At 38.0% G+C, this 17084-nt stretch overlaps 1 protein-coding gene and 1 pseudogene across 6 annotated transcripts in view; one reads left to right on the top strand and one right to left on the bottom strand.

Moving 5' to 3' along the window:
• The window catches only part of CNTROB (centrobin, centriole duplication and spindle assembly protein), a 30787-nt gene that overhangs the window by 7732 nt on the left and 5971 nt on the right, over window positions 1–17084 (bottom strand). For 5 of the 6 annotated variants that reach the window (XM_036895989.2, XM_036895986.2, XM_036895987.2 and 2 more), the window contains one exon: window positions 16666–16812. The exons of the other annotated variant lie outside the window; for it this stretch is intronic. In XM_036895989.2, coding sequence (XP_036751884.2) covers window positions 16666–16812 — 147 coding nt within the window. The remainder of the gene's footprint in view (window positions 1–16665; window positions 16813–17084) is intronic. 6 annotated transcript variants of the gene reach the window in all.
• LOC118917797 (M-phase phosphoprotein 6-like) lies at window positions 1126–2641 on the top strand (annotated as a pseudogene).

Raw genomic sequence — 17084 nt, forward strand, 5'->3', positions numbered from 1 at the left:
TTCCAAGTGGTAAAGACACCTCAAGACAAATACTGGGCATAGAAGCCACAGGGCATAAATATGCAAAGAAGTAAAAAGCTAACCTTTTCAAACAAGAAGGCTTCTCTCTCACTTACCAACTTAACATTTCCCTGTATGGCCCCAGAAGATGACTGGTTAGCCAGAGACGGGTAAGATTCCTCAAGGGAGGAACAACCTAAGACAGGCACAGTCGCAGGGGGGCCATCAGGTGAGAAAATGGGGATCAACAGAGGTGAGGCTTAGAACCTCCCCCCCCTGTTCTGAGAGAAATCTTCCACATACATGGATGTTTTATTGCCCATGTCTAGTGTGGATTAACACATAGTCTACAGGCACACACCTGATCATCTACATTTGCTCTCTTACAACACTAAACTATGTTTTCTACCTTTATCTTGTATCTACCTACCACTTCAGCATTTTATTAAAAATAATAATAATAAAGAGAGAAATGTGGTATCCACATATAAATCAAGTATAAAAATCAAATGAATATTCGTATTTGAAAAAAAAAAAAAAGAGGTTCCCTTTTCTTATTAAACCAGGAGGTATTCACTTTATACATACACAAAAGTAAAAATTACTTTGGACAAAAGAATTATATATATATTTTTAGCCAGGAGAAGCGTTAGGCAGAACAATCAGATCTGCTGTGCGTGCCTGAGACGACACACATGGTGTTCCCGGTGCAGCACTGGGACCCAGCAGGTGCGCGGTGCCAGCGTCCCTTCCTCCGAAAGCAGAATCAGTCTGTATCGCTGCCTCTATTTTCTCACATCACACTCCTTCTTCAGCTCACCGAAATCTCATTTCCACTTACAGTACTTGAGAAAGAACTAAATTTCTAAATCCCATAGTGGTTATTTTTCAGTCTATGCAATCTCACTGCAACAACCCCACCTACGTCACTCTTTCCTTCTAAAACCAGTTTTCCCTAAGCTCCCTGAATACCACCAGTTCTGGGAGCTCATTCTACCTGACTGCTCCTCGGCCTCAGCTAACTTCTCTTCCTCCAACTGCCCATAAAAGTTGAATGCTTCCTTGAGTTCTGTCTTCAGCCTTCTTTTTGACCACACACTCACATTCTGGGTCATTGATGCTTTTACTTGAGTCTAATTAACGTCTGTTATTTAGGCCATGTGTTCTGCTATGTTTATATCTTAAAATGCTGTCTAGAGAGCGCATGGCGGCCGAGCACCAAGACTAAGTTGTCCAAGAACCTACTGCACATGAAGTTCATGCAGAGGAGACTGGACTCAGAAACCAAGAAACAACTGGAAGAGGAAGAAAAGAAAATCATTAGTGAAGAGCACTGGTACTTGGACTTGCCAGAGCTTAAAGAGAAAGAGAGTTTCATGATAGAAAAGCAGAGTTTCTTGTTATGTGAAGATCTTCTCTATGGAAGAATGTCATTCAGAGGATTTAATCCTGAGGTTGAGGAATTAATGCTTTAGAAGAATGCTAAGAACAAAGCAGAGGAAGCTGAAGATGAAACAGTGGAGCTTGACGTGTCAGATGAAGAAATGGCTAGAAGATGCGAGACCTTGGTGGGGACAATTTGAAAAAAGGTTGCCAGAAAAAGAGACCATGCCAGTTATGAAGATGAAAACAGAGACATAAAACCAGTTACAGCAAAGAAGATGTTCTTAAAGCCCCAAGATTAAAATGGATGCCTTACAAGGCAGCTCAGGGACTCTTTGTGAGTTAGCAAATTTTGAAATGCATTCTGATGCTTTCTCTATAGTTGCTAATATTATGATGTTCACTTGTAAAGAAATGTACAATATTAGAAACATGCTGTTTTGAAACAGATATGTAATGGATGTTACACATCCTTTACTTTAGTGGTCATCAAGAATGGATTTTTAGCCTTGATCTTCAATGTAGATAGGCACATGGTTGCTTCCTAAAGATTTTTTACTTCAGATTTTTAAAAATAGAGCTCTGTAGTCACTGACCTTGAATTGATGCATATAAATTAAGAGCTTTTGTTAAAGTTGCCATTATGTGTATATTTTATTTTTAGTTATCATGTCTAGCCAATTTACACATATGTTTGGGAATAAAATGTCACAAGAATTTATTATATGTAAATTCATCAAGAACAAACATGCCTGTCCAGCCTGAAGTATTAGCATGCTAGCAAGTCATTGTCCATTGTGGAATTAGGGCTTTTTGTTTAAAGACTTAAATTTAAAAAAAATTTCTGTAATAAACATGTTTTCATATTAAAAAAATGCTGTCTTAACCTCTCTCATTAGCCTGGGCCTTTCTTCCAAGCTTTAAAGCCCATATACCCAGAAACCTACTGAATAGCTCTATTTGGATACACCTCAAATAGAACACAACCAAAATTGAGCTCATTTCATTTTTTTATTCTCAAGCCTTCTCTTAATACATTTCTTGCCTTGGTTAAGGGCACCACTCTTCACTGAAAACCCAAGCTAGCAGAACCCCTTGTCCTTGACCTTGATTCCTCACCTTTTTACCAGCCTCCAACTGGTCACTCCATTCTCCTTCCTTAACTTCTCTCTGAATTTACCCCTCCACTCACCACTACATTAAGTCAGTTCTATTGCAAATCTAATTGATCTCCCTGCCTCTATTCCACCCTCCATCCACCCCCATTTTGGTCCCAATAGATCTTCCACTTTGTGCCTGAGTGCATATTCTAAAATACAAATATGTTCAGTTTATTCCCTCATTTTAAACTTTTCATATGCCTCCACTGCCTAAAGAATAAAGTTCTAGCTGCTTAAAATGGCTCACAAGACCCCTTACAATCTCCCACAACCCATCTGCCTCATGTCCCCAAAGAGGTTTTAATCATACTAAACTCCTTGAGTGGTCTAGACTAGTTTTTAATTTTTAAAAATTGTGGTAAAAACACATAATACAAAAATACCTTTTTAGCCATTTTTAAGCATACAGTTGAGTAATAGCAAATACATTCACATTTTTGTGCAGATCTCTAGAACTTTTTCATTTTGTAAAACTGAAACTTTATACCAACTGAACAACAGCTCTCTTTTCCTTCCCAAGTCCCTGACAATCTCTACTTTCTATTTTCACGATTTTGACTACTTTAGATTTCTCACTACCTAAATTCTTTTAATGAAAAAAACTTAACATATACTCCGTTTGAACCAGCAATTCCACTTTAAGGAATCTATCCTGCAGAAGAGGTGCCAAAGATTTATGTACAATGATGTTCACTGCAGCATCATTTTTTTAAATAGAAAAATCATTATCTCAAACACAGGAAAAGTATTTGATAAAATTACAAAATGATTCGTTATTGAAAAAAAAACTTGGAGCAAAGGAGAAATAGGAATTCTTTTCCTGTTTTTTTAAAAATTAAAGTATCATTGATATACAATCTTATGTTGGTTTCAAATATACAATACAGTGGTTCAACAGTTACCCATATTATTCAATCCTTACCCCCTCTATTGTGGTTACTATGTACCATATAATAAGATGTTACAGACTCATTGACTATATTCTCCATGCTGTACTACCCTCCAGTGACCAACTTATATTGTGATTGTGAATTACTGCACTACAGCACTATTGTTAACAGGGAAAAAAATTGGCACCAGTGTAAATTTCTCATCAAAAGGAAAATGCTTAAGGAATCTATTACTCATTCATCTTTGCAATATTACATAATCCTTAAAAATAATGACATATATCTACACAGTATTGATGTGGAAAGATGTCTATAATACATGAGGTAAAATAACAATAAAATGCAGACAATGCATTTTTTTAAAAGCAGCAACCCATAAACTCAAATACGGAAAGGTTCTGAGAGGCCACACACAGTATGATAAAAGAAGGCAACCAATGCTTTTTATTTCTGTATTATCAGAACTTGCACTACAAAGTAATTTTTATATCTTAAAAATATTTTTAAAGTTATCTAGGAAGTCTACCTTGATCCAGCCATTGAGAATTGATATTATCAGCAATAATGGAAGCTGGAATGATATTTTCAATATGTTGAAATAACTGCCAACCGAGAATTCTACACTCAGGAACTACTGCAAAAATGAGTGTGAAATAAAGACACTTTCCAACTAAAACAAATAAATAAATAAGAGATTTTTGCCACCAAAAGAAGATCCCAGATGGGAAGTCTGAGTTCATAGGAAGAGCAAATAAAGTAGTAAATTATGTGGATATCTCTAAATGAATATTGACTTTATGAAACAATGTTAATAATGTTTTATGGGTTTTTTTACTAAAAATTTAATAGAATTTTAAAAATGCAGTGATGTCACAGAAAATGGTGAAGTAGAAAATTGTGGGAGGTTAGTCCTTCTACTGAAATAACCATTAAGTTGGTGAAAAAAAACTATCAGAATCACAATCAACTATATGAGAATTCTGGAACCTGCTTAGACACTTCAAGCAACCAGGAGAGTGCTTGATGAACAGAAAGGCTGAACTTCACAAGAGAGCCCGGCACGTGAACCCGCTACCATTCCCTTGCCCTCTGCCCCACCACAACCGTGGAAGTGGCAGCGTGCATTACTAGGGTGGCTGGCTGAAACAAGGTGGGCAATAAGGACCTTATCCTCCAAAAAAGTGGGGTTGTATGTTTTAGTTTCCTGAGGAACCAGAGAAGGCAACTGAGCCCCTTGAACTGAAGAGGCTTCCCTGGTAGCATCTATCAAAAGATTTAAAAAGACAAATACATTTTTTTGGGGGGTGCACCCAGAAATTAAAGAAAATCTCTGTTGAGAGTAGCCCAAGATGACTGACTTCAAGGATCAGATGCTGGATGAGGAGAAGTTAATGATTTAAGAGGATTAAATATGGCAGTGTGAGAGGTGAGACAGAGGCCTCCTCCTAAAACCACATACAATATGAAAATATAATAATACAACTAATCCTGAAATAACAACAGGAAAGAAGGCTGCACCAGACTGCATACACCTGGAGAAAAGAACAGACCTCACGGAACAGGGTAACATACCAAATCCATGATCCAGTGGGACCCAAGCCCTTCCCCCACCCCAGCTCACAGGTGGGAGGAAGAGAAACTGAGCGGGGATGGTGTGGAGGCCTAGGACTGCTGAACACCCAGCCCTGGAGATCTGCTCTGGGAGCCCGAATCTACATTGCATGGTGCTCTGGAGATAAGTGGGGTTGGAAAGCTAAGACAGGCAGAATACTTGGAGAGCCTGAGATGCCAGCCACTTGTGGAAAACAGGGATCCACATCTGGCTGCTCTGGGACAAAAGAAAGTGGGCAGTCTGAGAGACTTCCTAACAGTGAGAGGGCTGCTAAAGGGGCAAGGATTGCACAGAACTTACTGCTCAGGAGAAAGGACAGGTGTACAAAATTGTCCAGAAGCACTCTGCTCAGCAGGTTGGGAAATTTCAGGAGCTTCAGATGCTCCATTCCCCTGGCTGGCTACCAACTCAAAGGCCCCCCCACTGTGTTACGCAGCCTTCTGCGCCTTCCTCCCTGCTGGCCTGCACTGGCTCGCAAACCAGCAGCCCTGCCATGGCATCAGGCCAGCCAGAGGGAGGCCCCATCTAAGGCAGCTACAAACGCAAAGCATAGAGGTTTACACCTGTGTGTACAGCCCACTGGTCCTGGCAGTGGAGATAGGCACAACAGCTGGGAAGCAGGAAACAGCTCTTTCCTCCCCCCAGGCACCAGCACCACTCTCCTGTGACCCCGACATCACTGCAGGGGCTGAGCAGCTCCACAGAGTAGAGCTTCTGGGCACTAGAGAGTGCCACATACAAATATGAAATGTCAAAGGAACCTGATTCAAACCAAAATCCCACAAACACCAGAAAAAGGACCAAGTGAAACTGAACCCATCACTTTCTGAGATTTCAAAAATAAAAATCATAAACATGTTCATGGAGGTACAGAAAAATATTCAAGAACTCAGGAAAGAATTCTGGAAGGAGATCCAATCAGTAAAGAATGCAATATCTGAAATGAAAAACACAGTGGAGGTATTTAAAAGCAGATTAGATATAGTGGAGGAGATCGTAAATGGAATAGAAATTAGAGAAGAGAGGAATACATAGAAGCTGAGGCACAAAGAGAAAAAAGGATCCTAGGAATAAAAGAATATTTAAAGAACTGTGTGGCTGATCCAAACAGAACAATATTTGCATTATAGGGGTACCAGAAGATGAAGAGAGAGAAAAAGGGATAGAAAGTGTCTTTGAGGAGGCAACTGCTGAAAACTTCCCCAATCTGGGGAAGGAGATAGTCTCTCAGGCCATGGAGGTGCACAGATCTCCCAACACAAGGGACCCAAGGAAGACAACACCAAGACATATAATAATTAAAATGGCAAAGATCAAGGATAAAGGCAGACTATTAAAAGCAGCCAGAGAGAGAAAAAAGATCACATACAAAGGAAAACCCATCAGGCTATCATCAGACTTCTCAAAAGAAACCTTATAGGCCAGAAGGGAGTAGCATGAGATACATAATCCAATGAAGCAGAAGGGCCTTGAACCAAGAATACTCTACCCAGAAAGATTATCATTTCAATTTGAAGGAGGGATTAAACAATTTCCAGATAAGCAAAAGCTGAGAGAATTTACCTCCCACAAATTGTCTCTACAGTGTATTTTGGCAGGACTCCTACAGATGGAAGTGTTCCTAAGGCGAAATAGCTGTCACCAGAGGAAATAAAACCACAGTAAAGAAAGTAGAACAATTAACTACTAAACAGATGCAAAATCAAATCAACTACCCATAAAGTCAGTCAAGGGATAGACAGAGTATAGAATATGATACCTAATATATAAAGAATGGAGAAGGAAGAAAAAGGAGGACAAAAAAAAAGAAACTTTAGATTGTGTTTGTAATAGCATAGTAAGTGAGTTAAATTAGATTGTTAAATAGAAAGGAAGTTAGCCTTGAAACTTTGGTAACGAATCTAAAGCCTGCAATGGCAATAAGTACATACCTATCGATAATTAACCTAAATGTCAATGGTCTGAATGTACCAATAAAAAGACAGAGAATTACTGAATGGATAAAAAAACAAGACCTGTCTATATGTTGCCTATAAGTGACTCACTTCAAACCCAAAGACATACACAGACTAAAAGTGAAGGGATGGAAAAAGATATTTCATGCAACTAATAGGGAGAAAAAAGCAGGAGTTGCAGTACTTGTATCAGACAAAATAGACTTCAAAACAAAGGTCACAAGAGACAAAGAAGGACATTACATAATGATAAAGGGGTCAGTCCAACAAGAGGATGTAACCATTATAAATATCTATGCACCCACACAGGATCACCTACATATGTGAAACAAATACTAACAGAATTAAAGATGGAAATAGAATGCAATACATTCATTTTAGGAGACCTCAACACACCACTTGCTCCAAAGGACAGATCAACCAGACAGAAAATAAGTAAGGAGACAGAGGCACTGAATAACACATTAGAACAGATGGACCTAACAGATATCTACAGAACACTCCACCCAAAAGCAGCAGGATACACATTCTTCTCAACTGCACATGGAACATGTTCAAGAATAGATCATATACTAGGCCAGAAAAAGAGCCTCAGTAAATTCAAAAAGATTGAAATTGTACCAACAAGCTTCTCAGACCACAAAGATATGAAACTAGAAATAAATTACTCTAAGAAAATGAAAAAGCCCACAAACACATGGAGGCTTAACAACATGCTCCTAAATAATCAATGGATCAATGACCAAATAAAAACAGAGATCAAGCAATATAGGGAGACAAATGACAACGACAACTCAGCTGAAAAATCTGTAGGACGCAGAGAAGGCATGCTAAGAGGGAACTATATTTCAATACTGGCCTTCATCAGGAAAGAAGAACAATTCCAAATGAACAATCTAAACTCACAATTAACAAAACTAGAAAAGGAAGAACAAATGAGGCCCAAAGTCAATAGAAGGAGGGACATAATAAAGATTAGAGCAGAAATAAATTAAATTGAGAAGAATAAAACAATAGAAAGAATTGATGAAAGCAGGAGCTGGGTCATGGAGAAAATAAACAAAATAGATAAACCCTTAGCCAGACTTATTAAGAAAAAAAGAGAGTCTACACACATAGACAGAATTAGAAATGAGAAAGGAAAAAATCACTATGGACACCACAGAAATACAAAGAATTATGAGAGAATACTATGAAAAATTATATGCTAATAAACAGGATAACCTGGAAGAAATGGACAACTTCCTAGAAAAATACAACCTTCCACAGCTGACCCAGGAAGAAACAGAAAATCTGAATAGACCAATTACCAGCAATGAAATTGAACTGGTAATCAAAAAACTACTACCTAAGAACAAAACACTTGGACAAGATGGCAAGATGGCTTCACAGCTGAATTTTATCAAACATTGAGTGAAGATCTAATACCAATCTTTCTTAAAGTTTTCCAAAAAGTAGAAGAGGAGGGAATACTTCCAAACTCATTCTATGAGGCCAGTATCACTCTAATACCAAAACCAGGCAAATATACCACAATAAAAGAAAATTACAGACCAATATCCTTGATGAACATAGATGCAAAAATACTCAACAAAATATTAGCAAACTGAATTCAAAAATACATCAAGAGGATCATACACCATGACCAAGTGGGATTCATCCCAGGGATGCAAGGTTGGTACAACATTTGAAAATCCATCAACATCATCCATTATATCAACAAAAAGCAGGACAAAAACCACATGATCATCTCTATAGATGCCAGAAAAGCATTTGATAAAATTCAACATCCATTCATGATAAAAATTCTCAACAAAATGGGTATAGAGGGCAAGTACCTCAACATAATAAAGGCCATATATGACAAACCTACAGCCAACATCATACTTAACAGCGAGAAGCTGAAAGCTTGTCCTTTAAGATCAGGAGCAAGACAAGGATGCCCATTCTCTCCACTTTCATTCAACATAGTTCTGGAGGTCCTAGCCACGGCAATCAGATAACACAAAGAAATAAAAGGCATCCAGATTGGTAAGGAAGAAGTTAAAATGTCCCTGTTTGCAGATGACATGATATTCTACATAAAAAACACTAAAGAATCCACTCCAAAACTAATAAATCTAATATCTGAACTCAGCAAAGTTGCAGGATATAAAATCAATACACAGAAATCTGTTGCATTCCTATACACTAACAATGAACTAGCAGAAAGAGAAATCAGGAAAACAATTCTATTCACAATTACATCAAAAAGGATAAAATACCTAGGAGTAAACCTAATGGAAGAGGTGAGAGACCTGTACTCTGAAAACTACAAGACACTCATGAGAGAAATTCAAGAAGATACCAATAAGTGGATATACATCCTGTACTCATGGATAGGAAGAATTAATATTGTCAAAATGGCCATCCTGCCTAAAGCAATCTACAGATTCAATGCAATCCCTATCAAAATACCAACAAATTCAATGAACTAGAGCAAATAGTTCTAAAATTCATATGGAACCACAAAAGACCCCAAATAGCCAAAGCAATCCTGAGAAGGGAGATTAAAGCTGGGATTATGCTCCCTGATTTTAAGCTCTATTACAAAGCTACAATAATCAAGACAATTTGGTACTGGCACAAGAACAGAATCATAGACCAATGGAATAGACTAGAGAGCCTAGGTATAAACCCAAGCATATATGGTCAATTAATATACAATAAAAGAGTCATGGACATACAATGGGGAAATGACAGCCTCTTCAACAACTGATGTTGGCAAAACTGGACAGCTACATGCAAGAGAATGAAACTGAATTATTGTCCAACCCCATATACAAAAGTAAACTTGAAATGAATCAAAGACCTGAATGTAAGTCTTGAAACCATAAAACTATTAGAAGACAACATAGGCAAAAATCTCCTGAATATAAACATGAGCAACTTTATCCTGAATGCATTTCCTTGGACAAGGGAAACAAAAGCAAAAATGAACAAATGGGACTACATCAAGCTAAAAAGCTTCTTTACAGCAAAGGAAACTATCTACAGAACAAAAAGGCATCCTACAGTATGGGAGAATATATTTGTAAATGACATATCTGGCAATGGGTTAACATCCAAAATATGTAAAGAACTCACACGCCTCAACAACCAAAAAGCAAATAACCTGATTAAAAAATGGGTGGAGGATATGAACAGACAATTCTCCAAGAAGAAATTCAGATGGCCAATAGGCACATGAAAAGATGCTCCATATAGCTGATTATCAGGGAAATGCAAATTAAAACCACAATGAGATATCACCTCATACCAGTAATGATGGCCAGCATCGAAAAAACTAGGAACAACAAATGCTGGTGAGAATGCAGAGAAACGGGAACCCTCCGACTCTGCTGGTGGGAATGTAAACTAGTTCAACCATTGTGGAAAGCAGTATGGAGGCTCCTTGAAAAACTAAAAATAGAAATACCATTTGACCCAGGAATTCCACTCCTAGGAATTTACCGTAAGAATACAAGTTCTCGATTCAAAAAGATATATGCACTCCTGTGTTTATCACAGCACTATTTACAGTAGCCAAGATATGGAAGCAACCTAAGTGTCCATCAGTAGATGAATGGATAAAGAAGATGTGGTATATATACACAATGGAATACTATTCAGCCAGAAAGAAATAAATCCTACCATTTGCAACAACATGGATGGAGTTAGAGGGTATTATGCTCAGTGAAATAAGTAAGGCAGAGAAAGACAAATACCAAATGATTTCCCTCATTTGTGGAGTATAACAACAAAGTAAAACTGAAGAAACAAAACAGAAGCAGACTCACAGACTCCAAGAAGGGACTAGTGGTTACGAAAGGGGAGGGGTTGGGGAGGGCAGGTGCGGAGGGAGGGAGAAGGGGATTGAGGGGTATTATGGTTAGTTCACATGGTGTGGGGGGGATCATGGGGAAGACAGTGTAGCACAGAGACAACAAGTAGTGACTCTGTGGCATCCTTACTACACTGATGAACAGTGACTGTAATGGGGTATGGGGGTGACTTGATAATATGGGAAAATGTAGTAACCACATTGTTTTTCATGTGAAACCTTTATAGGAATGTATATCAATGATACCTTAAAAAAAGTAAGAAAATCTGTCAGGTCACAGGCTAATCACAGCGGTTGGAACAGAAATGTCAATTACTACATACAACTAGAAATGGACTTTGCAAAAACAGTTTGGAAATGGCACTATACAAAGGATAGGTGCAGCCTTTAAAAGAAATCCCTGAGGAGGGAGAGAACTTGATTTTCAGAACTGCTACACTATCATATTCAAAATGTGCAGTTCTCAACAAACTTACAAAACATACAAAGAAAGGGGGCCTTACGATTAGCATGTATGATGTCGGGGGGTCATGGGGAGGGCTGTACAACACAGAGAAGACAAGTAGTGATTCTATAGCATCTTACTACGCTGATGGACAGTGACTGTAATGGGGTTTGTGGGGGGGACTTGGTGAAAGGGGAAGTCTAGTAAACATAATGTTCTTCATGTAATTATAGATTAATGATAACAAACAAACAAACAAAAAAACATACAAATAGGAAAATATGACTCATTCAAAGGAAAAAGAAAATTTGACAGGAACTCTTCCTGTGGAAGCTCAGACATAGGAATTACGAGTCAAAATATTAAATCAACAGTTTTAAATATGCTCAATGAGCTACTTGGACAGCAAACTAAAGGAAATCAGAGTAATATATGAACAAATCAGCAACAAGACAGAAACTATAAAAAGGAATGAAATAGAAATTCTGGAGCTGAAAAATACTATTGATGATATGGAAATTTCACTAGATAGCACTACACACCTATTAGAATGACCAAAATCCAGAACACTGACCATGCCGAGTGTTAGTAAGGATCTGGAGCAACAGAAACTCACTTGAGGCTGATGGGAATGCCAAATGTTACAGTTGCTTTGGAAGACACTGTGGTAGTTTCTTACAAAACTAAACATTCTCTTAACGTACAATCCAGCAACTGTACTCCTTCGTATTTATGCAAAGGAGTTGAAAACTTATGTCCACACAAAAACCTGCAGGGCAATGGTTATAGCACCTTCATTCCTAACTGCCAAAACTTAGAAGCAACCAAGAAGTCCTTCTGGAAGTGAATGGACAAACAAGCTGTAGTACATACAGACAACGGAATACTCTTCAGCATTAGAAAGAAGTGAGCAAATACAGCTATGGAAAAACATGGGGAAAATTAAATGCGTATTACTAAGGAGAAGAAGCCCATCTGAAATGATTACATCTTCTATGAATCCAGCTATATGAGTCTGGAAAAGGCACAACTGTGGGGAAAGTAAAAAGATCAGTGGTTGCCAGGGGTTAAGGAAAGGACAGGATGAACAAACAGTGTGCTAAAGGGTTTTACGGCAGTAAAACTTTAAGTATGATACTATAAAGGTGGATATATGTCATTATAAATTTGTCCAGACTTATAGAGTGTACAACACCAAGAATGAACCCTAATGTAATGTATGGACTCTAGGTAATAATGTTGTCAATGTAGGTTCATCAGTTGTAACAAATGTTACTACTCTGGTGAGGGATGTTGATAGTGGGGGAAGCTTGTGTATGTGTGGGTTAGTGGGTATATGGGAAATCTTCCACTCAATTTTGCTGTGAACCTAAAACTGCTCTAAAAAATAAAATCTATTTTAAAAAATTCACTGCAGGAGCTTAATGACAGATTTGAACAGGCAGAAGAAAGGGTCAATGAATTTGACAAGCGACTGAAATTATCCAGTCCAATGAACACCAAGAAAAAAGAAGGAAAATGAACAGAACCTGGTGAGCCTGTGGGACAACATCAAACACACCAAATATGTATTAGGGAAGCTCCAGAATGACAACAAGACAGAAAAGGGACAAAAATTTTTTTTCAAGAAATAATGGCCAAAAGGAAAACAAAATAAAAAGTGAACAAATGGGACTACATCAAACTAACAATCTTCTGTACAGCAAAGGACACCATCAGCAGAACAAAAAGGCATCCTACAGTATGGGAGAATATATTCATAAATGACTCATCTGATAAAATGTTAACATTCAAAATATATAAAGAATTCCTATGCCTCAACACCCACCCAAAAAATAACCCAATTAAGAAATGGGAAGAGAACCTGAACAGACATTTCTCCAAAGAAGAAATACAAACGGCCAACAGGCACATGAGAAGATGCTCCACATCACCAATCATCAGGGAAATGCAAATTAAAACCACAATGAAATATCACCTCACACCAGTTAGAATGGCCTCTATCCAAAAGAAAAGAAACAAGAAATGCTGGTGAGGATGTGGAGAAATAGGCACCCTCCTACTCTGTTGGTGGGACTGCAAAATAGTGAAACCACTGTGGAAAGCAGTATGGAGGTTGCTCAAAAAACTAAAAACAGAAATACCATCTGACCCAGTAATTCCACTCCTAGGATTTCACCTGAAGAAAACAAAATCCCTGATTTGAAAAGACATACACCCCCTATGTTTATTGCTGCACTATTTGTAATAGCCAAGATATGGAAGCAACCTACATGTCCATCAACAGATGAATGGATAAAGAGATGGTATACATACACAAAGAAATATTATTCAGCCATGAAAAGAAAAGAAATCCTGCTATTTGCAATAACATGGATGGATCTACAGAGTATTAAGCTCAGTGAAATAAGCCAGGTGGAGGAAGACAAACACCATTTGATTTCACTTATTTATGGAATATAAAAACAAAGCAAAACAGAAGGAACAAAACGGCAGTAGATTCACAGACACTGTGAAGTGACTAGTGGTTATAAAGGAGGAGGGGTTGGGGAGGGGAAAAGGGGGATAAAGGGGCACAATAATTCACAATCACAATATAAGCTGGTCACAGGGACAGTAGTACAGCATGGAGAATATAGTCAATGATTCTGTAACATCTTTCTATGTTGACAGACAGTAACTGCACTAAAGGGGGTGAGGTTTAATAACATGGGTAACTGCTGAACCAATGTGTTTTACATTTGAAACCAACGTAAGATTGTATATCAATGATACTTCAATTTAAAAAAAAAAGAATGGCCAAAAAGTTTCCAAATTTTTTGAAAGACAAATATCTACACATCCCAGAACTCAACAATCTCTAAGCAAGATAAACTCAGAGATCCACACTAAGACATAGTATAGTCACACTGTCAAAAGCCAGACACAAAGAGAATATTGAGAGCAGCAAGAGAGAGGCACCTTGTCATGTACAAGAGAGTCTCAATAAGATTAACAGATGATTTTTCACAAGAAATCAAGGAGGCCACAAGGTAGTGGAATGACATTTAAAATGCTGAAAGAAAAACAACTATCAACTAAAAATTCTATATCTGGAAAAAAATATCATCAAGCATGAAGGAGAAATTAAGGCATTCCCAGATAAACAAAACCTAAAGGCATTCATTACTAGTAGACCTATCTTACAAGAAACGATAAAGGGAGTCCTTCAGGTTCAAATGAAATGAAATTAGACAATAATGGAAAGCCATAGGAAGAAATAAAGAACTAATAAAGGTTACTACATAGGTGTATAGGTATTTACACAGATAAATATACAAGTCTATATAATTATATTTTTCATTTGTAACACTTTTGTTCCTATATGATTAAATCAAATGCATAAAACAGCAATTACTAATCTGTGTCAATAACAATATGAAGGTGAGAAACAGAAATACATAGAAACAGTGTTCACACACTATTGAAACTAAAGTTGGTGTTGTTCAAACTAGGTTATTATTACTTTAAGGTGTTAATTTAATCCCAAGGGAATCATTAAGAAAAAAATTTATAGTATACAGAAAAGGAAAGAAGAGAATCAAAATGGTACACTGTAAAAATACCAACAAAATACAAAAAAAAAAACCAGTGATGAAGGAATTGAGGAACAAAAACATGTAAGACATACAGAAAACAAACAACTAAATGGCAGAAGTAAGTCCTTCCTTATCAGTAATTACTTTAAATGTAAATGGATTGAATCCTCCAATTAAAAGGCAGAAATTAGCAGAAGAGATCAGAAATAAACAAAACCATGGTTCATCTATCTGTATGTTGTCTAAAAGAGGCTCGCTTCAGAGACAAAGGCACAGAGAGACTGAAAGGATGAAAAAGACAGTCCATGCAATTAATAATCAAAAGAGAACTGAGGTGGGGCTATTCTGTCATCAGACAACATAGATTTTAAACCAAAAAAAGTTGTATCAAGATGTAACAGAACCCCGAAATTTATAAAGAAAAAATTGGCAGAATTGAAAGAAGAAATAAACAGTTCTACAATAATAGCTGGAGACTTTAATACCCACTTTCAATAATGGGTAGAACAATAAGGGAATAGAGAAACTTGAACAACACTAAAGCCAGGCACTATTCTGGGATTCAACAATGAATAGATCAAAATCCTTGCCCTTATGGATCTTACAGAAAAGAAACAAGATTTTAAAAGGTAGACTATGTGGTGTATTAGGAGAAAAATTACACAGAGAAGGGGAACAGGGATTGTCCAAGGTTGCAGATTTTACTTAGTTTGGTTGGGGAAGACCTCACTAAGATGATGACATCTCTGTACAGAGAAGTTCTCTCAATCACTTACTGTTTATCATACTACTTCAAAAGTGTGTGTACTAGACAAACTCCCTATCCAGCTGGTGAGTTCCTTGTTGGCCAGAACCACTCCCAGCTCTTGGCACAGAGCTGCCAGAGGGGCTGTTAAAGGCTCACTCAATACACAAGCACGCACATGCACTCAGAGCTGGCACCAGTTCAGGGAGTCACAGCAGCTTAGAAGTTGCTACTGAATTGTTTACTAAATTCTTTACCCCAGTCCTTGGGCTCAATGGGTTAGGTGAAAAGTACAAGGAGTGTGTTTCTCAAACCCTGGCCTCACTAACCCAGAAACTGGGTATCTTCTTAAATTCATCTTGAATAAAGAAAAAAGTCTGACTTGCTCTCAGAAACTCATTAATGTGCCCTTACCACACATTTTACCCACTCAGTAAAATGTGTCCTTGGTTTTGCTTTCTGTGCTTTTGGTTACCTGTACTCAGCGTGGTTCCAAAGCAGATGATCCTCCTTCTGACATATGATCAGAAGGTTAACAGTAGTCTAACACCATATCACAATGCCTACATCACTCACCTCACTTCATCTCATCACACAGGCATCTCATCTTCTCACATCATCACAAGAAGGGTGACTACAGTGCAATAAGATATTTTGAGAGAGAGAGACTACATCCACAAAACTTTTATTACAGTATACTGCTATAGTTGTTCTACTTTATTGTTATTGTTAACCTCTTACTATGCCTACTTTATAAATTAAACCTTATCATAGGTATGTATGTATAGAGAAAAACATAGTATATATACATATATATATATCTGGATGTACTATCTCTGGTTTCAGGCATCCATTGGAGGTCTTGGAATGTATCCCCGATAGATAAGGAGGTGCCTACTATAAAAACAGAGGCCATTAAAGGTCAAAATTCTAGTTAGAAATGTGAGTGTTTGCCATGAGCCCTCAATAGCACTCTGCCTCAAACCTCAGATCTCTAAGCAGGAAAAAAGCATCAAGAACCCTTTGCCCCCTGACCTGCACCAGGCTCATTTCCAGCTGCAGGGCATCTCTCTCTCTCCGAGCTGTATCCAGCTCTCCCTCCAACCGCCGCACCTCTGACTGGGCCAACGCCAGCTGCTGCTGAGCCTCCTGGGCTGCCTGGGCCTCCCTCTGGGTGTTCCCCTAAAAAGAGAAATCAAAATTAAGCACATACCTTATTTCCTGTCTCCCAGTTACATCCATTCCCCATCATCCTCCCATACCCTAAAACCCAAGCTTCCGCTCACTTCATATTTGACCTATTTCCTCGTCTCTTTAATTTCACTCTTCGGTTTCCTGTTAATTGATGGCCCCAGTCCTTCCTCCTGGCCCCACCCTCTCAATCTTGTCTCCCACATATAGTTCTTCACTCCATCCTGGTCCCCTACACCCCATATTCTAATGTCTTTCCCACT

The sequence above is a fragment of the Manis pentadactyla genome, chromosome 4 (genome assembly GCF_030020395.1).
Source record: "Manis pentadactyla isolate mManPen7 chromosome 4, mManPen7.hap1, whole genome shotgun sequence".
Lineage (NCBI taxonomy): Eukaryota > Metazoa > Chordata > Mammalia > Pholidota > Manidae > Manis > Manis pentadactyla.